Below are 12,231 nucleotides of genomic sequence, written 5' to 3'. Positions count from 1 at the left end.
TAAGTTCGAAATTTAGCGCGGACTTCTATACGAGATGCTTTTAATAGATTCCACAGCGAAATTCTGCCTCAAACTCAAACAGAATGCCCAAAGAGATTCTGGTCGCATGTAAAATACACCAGTGGCAATACGCAATCAATACCTTCACAGTGCGATAATAATGGTAATGTTACTGATGACAGTGCCACCTAAGAAGACGGAGTAAATATCCCAGAACTTGCATCGAGACCGACTGTAAACATCAGTAACTCAAAAGTAGATATTCTCGATGTAGTGAAGCAGCTTAAATCACTTAATAAACTGAAGGACTGCCGTCCTGGTTGTGTACCTGTCAGTTTTCTTTCATAGTACACACCCACTCGGTAACGTTGATTTGTTGTAGGATTTTGGTAATTGTACTGTGTTTCGAACAGCCTGATGGCCGGCCGTTGTGGCCGAGCGGTTCTAGGCGCTTCAGTCTGGAACCGCGCGGTCGCTACGGTCGCAGGGTCGAATCCTGCCTCGGGCATGGATGTGTGCTATGTCCTTACGTTAGTTAGGTTTAAGTAGTTCTAAGTTCTAGTCCCATAGTGCTCAGACCCATTTGAACCATTTGAATTTTTAGAGATGGGTGTAAGTGATTTTAAAGGTTGGCTCCTACGGAGGCCCAAAATTAGTTTCGACTTGACGAACTGGAAACAATATTACACTCCAGATTTTACATTTCAGTCTGTGATTTTTAATATTTTAGAGTGGCATCACAGTTTTAAAGTTGTGTACACTGGTAGTTCCAAAGAAGAGGACTACCTTGGCTGTTCAGTGGCACTCCCCGACAATATCTACAGGATTCGCCTTACCCTGCATATACTATATTTACTGGAGAGCTCCATGTTATCCTGAAGGCACTCTAGCAGATCAGGTGTCTCCAAGTTAAACAGTTTACCATTTTCTCCGATTCCCTTAATTCTCTAGAATCGCTGCACCAAGTGGACGCAGCCGAGAAAGTGGCCTAGCCAATACGGGACCAGCTGTAAATCATCCAACGGCGGGGAAGCAGGTATCATTCTGCTGGACATCGGGGCATGTGGGAATCTGGGGAAACGAACGAGCAGACTAAGCTGTCAAGAAGTGGTACAAGGAACACGACGTGACACATTGTGCTATTCCCCTTCAGGCTGTAATTTCACTGTTGCGTCTAACATCCATGCAGTTCTGTGTGTGTGTGTGTGTGTGTGTGAGGTGGGGCAGGGGGTGGGAGTGGGGGAAGAGTAGCTGACCATGAGGGACAATAATCTGCGCTTCGTGACGTCAACTACCAGGCCAATCTGTTTTCTCTGCGGATCACTGAGAATGGATGAAGTGACCCTGACCTGCCTCCGAGTTGGACACTGTCCTCTGACACATGGTTTCCTACTTCGGCGAGAGGAGCTGCCAGTCTGTGACACTTGTGGCGGACAAATCACTGAATGCCACACTTAAACAGAGTGCCTTTTACAGTGTGATGATAGCATGGAAGCGAATTTTGGCAGGGAAACTGCCTCTGTTTTATATGCCAAAGAGACGAAAGTGGTGGAGAATTTAAATTATCTAGTGTCTGGTCTCCAGTCTAAGCATTTATGCTGGAGATATTAGTGGCAGGCTGATCCTTTTTATTCCAGCGATGTTCGGGCCACAGCTATCTGCTGTAATATATTAATCGTTTTCCCTACTATTTCCTCTAAGTTATCAATCTGACAATGTACGTGATTACCGTAGTTAAATGTTTTTCCTTTTAGTTACAGTTTTAATAATTTGGCGACCTTTAAATACACTCGTCTCATTTAATTTTAAGACAAATGGTAAGGATCTTGCTGTCGTGCGCGCACACTAGTAATTCATCGTCATCACCATACGGTAAAATTTCTTCTTGTTACTGATTGTGACACACGTGCTACAACTGAAACTTGCTACTTACCAATATGTTTAAGACATGCACTTGCTTTCTGAAGTTCAGGGGTTCGGATTAACGCCCCCCCCCCCCCTCCCCCGGCATCCAAATTTGCATTTCTCGTAGTTTTCCTAAATCGCGTCTTGTAGCCTAATGGTAATGTACAAGGCCGGATGGAATCCCAGTTCGATTTTACAAACAGTACTCTACGGCATTGGCACTTCATCTAGCCTGCATTTATCGTGAATCTCTCGCCCAGTACAAAGTCCTTAGCGAGTGGAAAACAGCGCACGCGACTCCAGTATACAAGAAGGGTCAAAGAACGGGCAAGCAAAATTACAGAATAATGTGTCTAGCTTCGGTTTGCTGCAGAATCCTTGAACATATTTTCAGTTCGAATACAATAAACTTTTTGAAGCTGAAAAACCTTTGTCCACGAATCATCTTGGTTTTAGAAAGCGTCGCTCGTGCGAAACTCCGCTTGCCTTTATCTTACCTGGTATACTGCGAACTATGGGTGAGGGGTGACAGACAGATTCCATATTTTTAGATTTCCAGAAAACATTTGACACGTTGTCTCATTTCAGGCTTTTAACCAAGGTACAAGCATATGGAACAAGTTCACTGATATGTGACTGGCCCGAAGATTTTTTAGGTAATGGAACCCAGCATCTTGTTCTCGACGCAGAGTGTTCTTCAGAAACAAGGGTACCATCAGGAGTGCCCCAGGGAAGTACGTTGTTCTCTACATACGTAAATGACTTGGCGGCCAGGGGTTTTAGTAGTCTCCGGTTGCTTTTGCTGATGATGCTGTGGAGTACGTGTTGAAGTTGAGTAACTATAGGGAGACACAAGACAACTTAAACAAAATTTCCAGTTGGTGTGATAAGTGGCAGCTAGCTTTAAATATGGAAAAATGCAGGTTAATGTGATTGAGTAGCAAAAACTAACCTGTAATGATCGAATATAATATTACTGGTGTCCTACTGGACACAGACTAGTCTGTTAAGTATGCGGACGCAATGCTGCAAAGCGATATGAAATGGAACGAGAATGTGAGGAGTGTGGCAGGCTAGGCGAATGGTCAATTTCGGTTTATTGAGACAATTTTAAGAAAATGTGCTTCACTTATAAAGGAGATCCCATATAGAACGCTGGTACGACCTATTTTTGAGTACTGCTCGAGTGTTTGGATGCGTATCAGGTCAGATTGAAGGAGGACACGAAGCAATTCACAGGCGGGCTGCTAGATCTGTTACCGGTAGGTTCTAAAAACACGTAAGTGTTATGGAAATGATTCGGGGACTCAAATGTGAATCCCTGGAGGGAAGGCACGTCCCTTTCGAGAAACACTATTGAGAAAATTTAGAGAACCGGCATTTGAAGCTGACTATAGAGCGATTCTACTGCCGCCAAAATCCATTGCGGGTAAGGACCACAAAGACAAAAAAAAAAAAAAAAAAACTGGGCTCGCACGGAGGCATATAGACAGTCGTTTTTCCCTCGCTGTTTGCGAATGGAACGGGAAATGAAATGACTGGTAATGGTACAGGGTAACCTCCACCGAGCAGCTTTTGGAGTATCTCTGTAGATGTAGAAGTAGAAAGGTTGGTGCGGTAACCCCAGAACAAAATTTGGATTTTCGGCAAGTTTGAGCCCAAAGAGATAGGGACGTTAAAGAAAGGTTACATTTCAGATGCATTTGTAGTAAGTTGAATAATAATTCGCACCGAAGTTAGTGGTTTTTCGTAACCACACGATTACAGTTATTTAGTAAACAACTCGTATATGAACTCATGTTTATCAGAATGATTTTGTGTCTCTCAGTTTTCGCTATTAGTCATGCTATTTCCTGTACATTCTGTTCAGATAAATTAAAATTAGTTCTATAGCTCCTAATCCCTTCAGGAATGCATAACGTTTTGATCCTTTACACAATTCGACACCTTATGTGCTATGATATTGTTCTGAATTTGTAGCCTGTCAGCCGATATTCCGTTGTTGGCAACGCAGCATTATGTTGTGAGAAATCCCTCAGTGCCTCCACACTGATAACGTCGGCATTTAACAAGATGTACACAGTATGACACTATAAATCACCTTTAAAGCAGAATGAACCATGAGCACTTACTTTGTAGAGCTTTGGTGTCTGGAATGTGAGAACTTCGCCAGCGCCACCATGGCCCCTCTGATTATCATGGTTATCGATGAACACTAGAGCGTTGTTGCCATTCACCAGACCCCATGGCTCACCTGCGAAACATTTCAAAATCGCTGCAGTCATTTGCAGTTTTGTCGTCTGTGGTATATACAACGTGGATATTATTATCACTGTTCAAATTAAGTTTAACAATCATACAACCCACACATCTCACAGCTAGAATCAACTCCTTTTTGCTTAAATATGCCTAACATATTTCGTAAAGAGCGAGGAAGAGGATATTTGCTTGTTAAATCATACATACAAACTGTACCTTAAGCTGATATTCTTACCGAAGTTGTACAAGTACTTCATCGGATTACTTCTGTTAAAGCAAGTTGCAAGTTCCGTTCCATACTTGAATTCGCAGACTCTTCCTAAGCCAACGTACTCAGCTTTCTTCACTCCTTCGTTACCTGTAAAGGTTACGTAAAATGAGTAGAACTGGAACAGGTATCATTTACATATTAAGATATAAACAGGATTATACGCACCGTTCGCTGACACCTTACCTGGATCAATTACTTCCTGATAGATGAATGGCCTCTTTCCACTCCCAAAATAATAACTGTTGAGGTCGTTAAGTGCGCCATAAATCAAAGCGAGATTGCTAGGCCACATGTGCTTTGCTGCATCGATTCTAAAAGAAGTAGTGGAAAGAGGTGATGAAATCAAACGTAATTATATACGGATGCGTAAGTAACTAATATTTTAATTTGAGCGTCATTTATTCTGAACTTCTTGATATCATGCAAGTTTAGAAAGCTCCACTATCAGTATTGTTAGTTATAAGCTAATAATTTCCCAGATTAATATGTATACAAAGGTGCAGATGCAACCAGGTGTGAAGAACATACTGTAGATTTGTGAGGTAGAATAAAGATGTTCACAGAAATGGTTAAGAACAACATATACACACATCAAAGTGTGTTTTGCATCACCCCGGTTGCCAGAACTCCTGAAGATAGACGTTGACCTTGTATATTGTACCACAAACAGTCTCTTAAAGTGTTCAGAGATGTCACTAAACCCGCCCAAAGATGTAAAAACCATGCATGAGCAGCGCCTATTAGATGGATGGGGTCCGACAGCCGATCAGTTCCAGACATTCCACCAGAAAGGAGGCACACAGTTCGTGTTGTCTGTAGTTCAACCTTGCCTAGAAGGTCAATACCGCGGATCGATCGCGTCCACATTGTTACTTTGTGCCAGGAAGGGCTCTCAACAAGGGAAAAGTGTTCAGGCGTCTGGGAGTGAACCAAAGCGATGTTGTTCGGACATAAAGGAGATACAGAGAAACAGGAACTGTCGATGACATGCCTCGCTCAGGCCGTCCAGTGGCTCCTACTGCTGTGGATGACCGTTACCTACGGATTAGGGCTCGGAGGAACCCCGACAGCAACGCCACTATGTTGAATAATACTGTTCGTGCATCCACAGGACGTCGTGTTACGACTCAAACTGTGCGCAACAGGCTGCATGTTGCGCAACTTTATCCCCGACATCCATGGCGAGGTCGATCTTTGCATCCACGACACCATGCAGCCTGGTACATATGGGCCCAACAACATGTCGAATGGACTGCTCAGGATTGGAATCAAGTTCTCTTCACCGATGTGTGTGGTATATGTCTTCAACGTGACAATCGTTGGAGACGTGTTTGGAGGTAACCCGGTCTGGCAGAACGCCTTAGACACAGTGTCCAGCGAATGCAGCAAGGTGGAGGTTCCCCGCTATTTTGGGGTGGGATTATCTGGGGCCGACGTACTCCTCTGGTGACCATGGAAGGCGCCATAACGGCTGTACGACATGTGAATATCATCCTCCGACCGATAGTGCAACCATTTTGGCAGCATATTGACGAGGCATTCGTCTTCATGGACGACAATTCTCCCCCCCCCCCCCCCCATCGTGAACATCTTGTGAATGACTTCCTTCAGGATAACGACATCGCTCAATTAGAGTGGTCAGCATGTTCTCCAGACATGAACCCTATCGAACATGCCTGTGATAGATTGAAAAGGGCTGTTAATGGACGACGTGACCCACCATCCACTCTGAGGGATCTACGCCGAATCGCCGTTCGGTAGTGCCTTGATGAACTTGTGGATAGTATTCCACGACGAATACAGGCACGCATCAGTGCAAGAGGACGTGCTACTGGGTATTAGAGGAACCGCTGTGTACAGCAATCTGGACGACCACCTCTGAAGGTCTCGCTGTATGGTGGTACAATATGCAATATGCGGTTTTCATGAGCAATAAAAAGTGGTGGAAGTAATGTTTACGTTGATCTCTATACAAATTTTCTGTACATGTTATGGAACTCTCAGAACAGAAGTGATGCTAAACTTTTTTTGATTTGTATGTATTGTGCTAATATAACTTGTTTAATCAAAGAAACTGTTCTACGTATATTTAAGTAGTTGCTTCAACATCTTAATAACAGTTCGACATTAATGGAACCTTTAATCGAAAATCGTTTCTCGTCACTTCGCATATTCAATCGCTTTCTCAAAGCACACGATATTGTGCTTAGCTTAACAACTATAGTCCGATTACAAATAACAGTAAGCAATTCCCAGGTGCGGCATGCTGTGTGGCTGTTATGAGGGAGCAACGTTTACTTTGGCGACCTATCCCAAGCCAGAAATGACTGGTGTGTGCATGAATAGTTGTATCATAAGACGTAAATGTTCTCTACCCACTATTTTGTACATTTCTTTCTGGTAGTGCCTCATTGGTGGTGAAGCAGCTCCACAAACACGTTTCTTTTTTACAGTCTGTCCGAGTGGCTTGACACCTGTACTCGGTACTTCGTTAGTGGTATACGGCGATGAATGGAACCCCAGATTATTTCTCCCCGAAAATGTGTGGCCTTCACCTCTCTACTTGCGTCACATGAATGTTTTCTATTGTTTCAGTGTTTCATGTCAGTAAGTTATTGGCAACTTTTGCAGACACTCAGACTGTGGTATCTGCTACAAAGCTAAGACCTATATCTTAGAATGCAGGGTTTCACGACCGGTATTCCCATCCTTATTACATTCTGTTTTGTAGGCATTAGGCGTGGGCAAAGGCATATTTATGTGTCTAACGTTCCATCTCCTAATGATAGAGTCGTCATCAGAGTCTGTAAAGACGCAGAAAATAAGTTCAGAGATTATGGTAAAACCGAATATCATATATGAACAGTAGATTGAGATCCAATTATTGCTAAGCTATGATGTACAAAAAGCACATTCATACCGTTACCAGAAAAGAAGAAGGACTGAAACTGGGCGAGCTGCGGGCCTCACAGCTAAATAAAGCCAACAGCACCAGTCTTTTTCATAACACGAGTCGGTGCCACGCCATGATCCTAGGCAGCACACTGATGACGTCACGAACCAATAGTTTCATTGATACGAGCAAACAGTTAGGTTTGCTGAGATTATTTAAGTTTGAAACTGCCATCTCGTATTTATAGTGTCTAAAGATGTTTCCAGCATTAGCAGGAGAAAATTTTGCGACAGAAATAGACCTTGAACCACGGCCAAAAGCCTATAAAACGGAATTCACAAATTACATGGATGCGGATGTTTCCACACGCTTCCGCAGAAACTGTTATGTAATCCTTGACCGCTATGAAGGGGTAAATCCTGCTGTCCTTTTTTTGCTACTAATATGTATATATTTCGTGACCATGACATCACCAACTGTACACAGCATCTAAAGCCCCTTGTACTTGCGAATACTTTTATGGTTCGTATTCATTGTGATGCTCTTGTTTTAGTAGTGCTTGTCTTGGTTAGCTATGATGTCTGGCAAAAACCAGTTAGAATACATTTTGTTCTTCTACAGACAGAGTTATAGTTACCACGTACGTTACGTTGTGGCAATACAGCGTGTCCCCAGGAGGCATGGCCAATGTTCAGGGATAAGACAGGGACGATCACTCGAAGTAAAAATGTCATGTGCACTTCATCTTCGATACTGCAGAAGAGATCTCTTCTATACCTTCCGAGTCGGTGCTCATAGCTCCTAGGGTATGCACTTCAGAGCGCATGTATACATTTTTTTCCTTGTTTTGGTCCACGATACCACCTCTCACAATGTGGAGTGCAGTAGAAGAGATTTTGTTTCACAGTACGGAAGATGAAGTGTCCATAGCTCTTGAGTTTCACACTTTAGAGCCCATGTGTACGTGACTTTTAGCTTAGAATGATCGTTTCTGTGATTTCTCTGAAAGTTGACTCTTCGTCTTGGGATACCCCGTATAATTTGAGTTTTCGGCGCCACTAGTTACCGACATACTTATCTAGTGATCGTAAACGAATTCCGAGGCAGTTTTATTCATTCAAGGCTAGGTGTAGCAACATATACGAAGAAAACAACGAAATTCTTTTAGTAATTAATGTGTAATCGAAACGATTTAATTAGAGACAGAAATTGGACGCGGATGTTGCAGGAAATCGGGGAATCACCAGACATTCACATAAATGAAAATTCGAAATGAACATAACCGCTTGGGGTGTATGAACTCCATTTTCCCTTGCGGCGATTCTATTGCATTTAACGACAGTGTCATGTCGGCTGGTAGAAATGACGTTGATTTGGAGCGTATATTATCTTTCATCACTTTAGGAAGACCTTCCCTCTTTCATCAGTATTGACAGGTATAGACAGCATCACAACGTAAGAAAATCTTCCAATGACAAAGAATACGATGAAGTGGGAAAAGACTTCTATTCTTAGAAATCTGAAAAGAAACAGTTGTCGAAAACTAGTGCTTTATAGTTAAAGAAACTAGTAACACTATCACAAAAATTTGTATTGAACTGTTGTTATGCTGCCAGAAGTATATTCCCATCGTTCCAGCAAAATGTATCCAGGCCATCCTGATCATAATGCTGTTTTGGAGTGATATTCCGCCTAATACAAGACAACGTTTTGCAGTTGTCTTGCATATGGCATAATATCTGTGTAATTTTTCTCACCAATTACGGAAAGAAAGAATGACATCAACATCCGAAAGACGATTATAGCGCCAGCTACTGCATAACCCGTAGACATTTTCCTGTACTTCGGGGAAATAGCTTTCCAGTGTTAGAAGTGCAGTCAGCAGACACGCACGCGGTTATATTTTGGGGCAAACCGCTGTGCTCCAGAAACCTTGAATACTCCAACGGGTCCATCCTGGTGATTCCAGGAAAGCAAAATGCAAACACAATTGCTTGTACTCTAACTCAATAGAAAATCGTTTATTAACGTTACTAGTTACTTACCCAACACATACAGTGACTAAGGTTTGCCATGGAACATTCAGATCGATACCAGTGATGAAATTCTAAAGGAAAAGTGGTGGAAACTTCAGAACATTTAACAAGATAGTCTCCTAACATTTTAACGTACAAAAGCCATCGAGTATTATCAAGGGTCAGACTGACAACTAAGTAATCATTTGTCGTTATCTTTCACGAGTAGCATTCACAGCGTTTTAAGGTTTATTTTGAACGGAAAATTGATTTCAATTGTCAAGCAACGGCCTTTGTCGTTGACAAAGAGTAGCAATGTGAATTAACGATGCGCAAAATGCCATGGAGCAATGAAACATTTCTCGATGTGTGTGACCACGGTAAATCAAGTGGCAATAACATGTTCCAAAGAACAAACGCATATTTCCGAAGATGTCAGAAACACTGGAATTTTCGTACGTTAATTCAGAAAGGAATGAAGTATTTAGTTGTTCCTCATGTACGCGAGAATATGCCAGAGGGACAAAAGGTATCCAGAAATCGTAACTGCCTCCTACGACCGAGGGACAAAAGAGTTTGGCAATAATATCTTTATAACCAAAGTTTTGTTGTTTTTGTACTGTCTTCGTTGACTACATACCTTAGTTCCACATGAAGCTAAGAAGCAGCAATTTCTAACAGACGTCTACATTTGATCCGCAACCACTCACAAAAGCTTTTGTTAATATTGTGTTGTGCTTTAACATCTAGCAGTTTCTAGTTTACGTCTTAGATACGGCGTCTGACTCTTTGACCGAAGTATGATCCATATCGGGTATTTTTGGGCCAACATAATTTATGAGTACTTAGTGTGTAGATAAAACAAAATAGCACGTAGAAAGAAGTTACGGGTGGTATTAGTTATGTAATTACCTGAAACCTGCAACTCCAAAGCTGATAAGTTTGTTCATATACTCCGCAATTTTGCCACGCACATATTCGGACCCGTCATTGAGGTCATGGAGGCCCGACAACTCACAGTTTCGGATCTGAAATTACACACAAAACAGAGCACGTTAAGCCGTCGAGAGTGCTACTGATGTTATTCTGGTGACATGCAACACTGATAATGTAAGAAGAAATAAATCAAATCCCTTTCTAAAATAATTGCTAACTGTGCTCGAAGTATGCATCTGTTCCGAAGGTACAGAATCTACAATCACAACTACTTGACTCTCGTCTGCATATGTGTAATAAGCTGCTTAAAACGTACACGGGTGATAGCTCTATCATTATAGCACATTACTTCATTCTACGGAATGCAGATAGATTACTCGGATCTGAAGTACTTTGCTGCGTAACTTTTGTTGGAAACAGAACTATTGTCGAGATTGATTCAAAAATTAAACACTGTAGAATGAGAGATTGTAGGTTTATGTGAAGGAGAATTTTTTTCCATACACGCTCTTACTGACTACCTGTTTGCTTCATGGGTATGGGTAGTGAACCAAAAAAATAACTGAACAATTGGAAGATTCAAATGATGTGCTATAAATATTACGATTTGATATTAATAACTGGGACGTGTCATTTGTGTGGTAGTGATTTTGGGTATTAGCGTTTTATATCTATCGTCGCGTGTTTTCATTATCTAGTTGTGTCTTCTGAGCACCCAAATAAAACTGACACCTGTATATCACCAGCACTTAAAGACAGAATGGAAGCATAATCTCAGGAACTGTATGTAGTCTGTCTGTAGGCAGTATTTGTCGGATGGTCTGTCTTCAACATATACTATGTTGATGTTCATATATATGTTAAACGATACTGGAATCATTTTCGGGACTCGATGAGAAGTACCCATGATGGTGCGTGTGTCATTGGATTGAATCGGCACTCCCTCCTGTTACAGTTTCCTGATACTCTACACAGTATCCGCTACACTAGGCAAGCTGCAGATACTGACCGACTATGGTACACCGCTGACGCGACACTCGAGAACAAAAAGTAATTTATCTTCGCTTATTGTCTCTATATTCGTTCATTCGCCAACATGTCACCGAACAAGAAGAGACATTAAATTTGGATACTTGCGTGTTATCAGTCACGCATTGTAGCTAAAAACATGGTAATTTACCCCCTTGGCCGGCAATAGTACTTGAAATATTCCATTCCTATACTCAGCAGCACATAGGAATGCTATTAGTTCTACTCTTAGTAGTTCACAGAAATGAACACTTTGTAGTGAGAATTTTCGGGATTTTTCAGAGTCACTAAATGGCTATATGCATTATAAAAAGTTTAAATAGCATACAGCTATATACTTGCTATATGTTCTTAGCGTTATTCAACTTTCGCTAACGGGGCATGTACTATAATAATAAAAATTAGAAAAAGAAACGTTATTTGTGTTCCATTGCTTCGAGGAAGGACTGTTATACTTCAGTAATATTTTCTGTGGCGCTTTATTTGACATATTAAGGATGCAAATTTCACTTTAAAAAAACTGTTGGATTTAACTTTCACTGAGTGGGAATTAAATTGGGTGAAACTCAAATGACAACTCGTTTAATTGGCTTGGTTCAAATGGCTCTGAGCACTATGGGACTTAATTTCTGAGGTCATCAGTCCCCTAGAACTTAGAACTACTTAAACCTAACTAACCTAAGGACATGACACACATCCACGTCCGAGGCAGGATTCGAACCTGCGACCGTAGCGGTCACGCGGTTCCAGACTGTAGCGCCTAGAATCACTCGGCCACCCAGGCCGGCACTCGTTTAACTGATTGGAAGCAGCAATAACAGTATACACAATCACCCCTTTATGTAGCTATGATGACTTATCATGAATCCTTGTGTTAACACTTTTGAAACATACTAACTATAGTCAATTCTGGGGGCTGATGG

General features: G+C 41.7%; 1 protein-coding gene across 1 annotated transcript in view; it reads right to left on the bottom strand.

Moving 5' to 3' along the window:
- LOC126332617 (alpha-amylase 2-like) overlaps nucleotides 1–12,231 on the bottom strand; it is a 30,969-nt gene that overhangs the window by 2,450 nt on the left and 16,288 nt on the right. The window contains exons 4-7 of the mRNA XM_049996622.1: nucleotides 10,256–10,371; nucleotides 4,619–4,746; nucleotides 4,400–4,522; nucleotides 4,038–4,159 (exon numbers count right to left, since the gene is read on the bottom strand). Of these exons, the coding sequence (XP_049852579.1) occupies nucleotides 4,038–4,159; nucleotides 4,400–4,522; nucleotides 4,619–4,746; nucleotides 10,256–10,371 (489 nt within the window). The remainder of the gene's footprint in view (nucleotides 1–4,037; nucleotides 4,160–4,399; nucleotides 4,523–4,618; nucleotides 4,747–10,255; nucleotides 10,372–12,231) is intronic.

This window comes from Schistocerca gregaria, chromosome 2, assembly GCF_023897955.1.
Source record: "Schistocerca gregaria isolate iqSchGreg1 chromosome 2, iqSchGreg1.2, whole genome shotgun sequence".
Lineage (NCBI taxonomy): Eukaryota > Metazoa > Arthropoda > Insecta > Orthoptera > Acrididae > Schistocerca > Schistocerca gregaria.
This window is presented reverse-complemented; position numbering and strand designations above follow the sequence as displayed.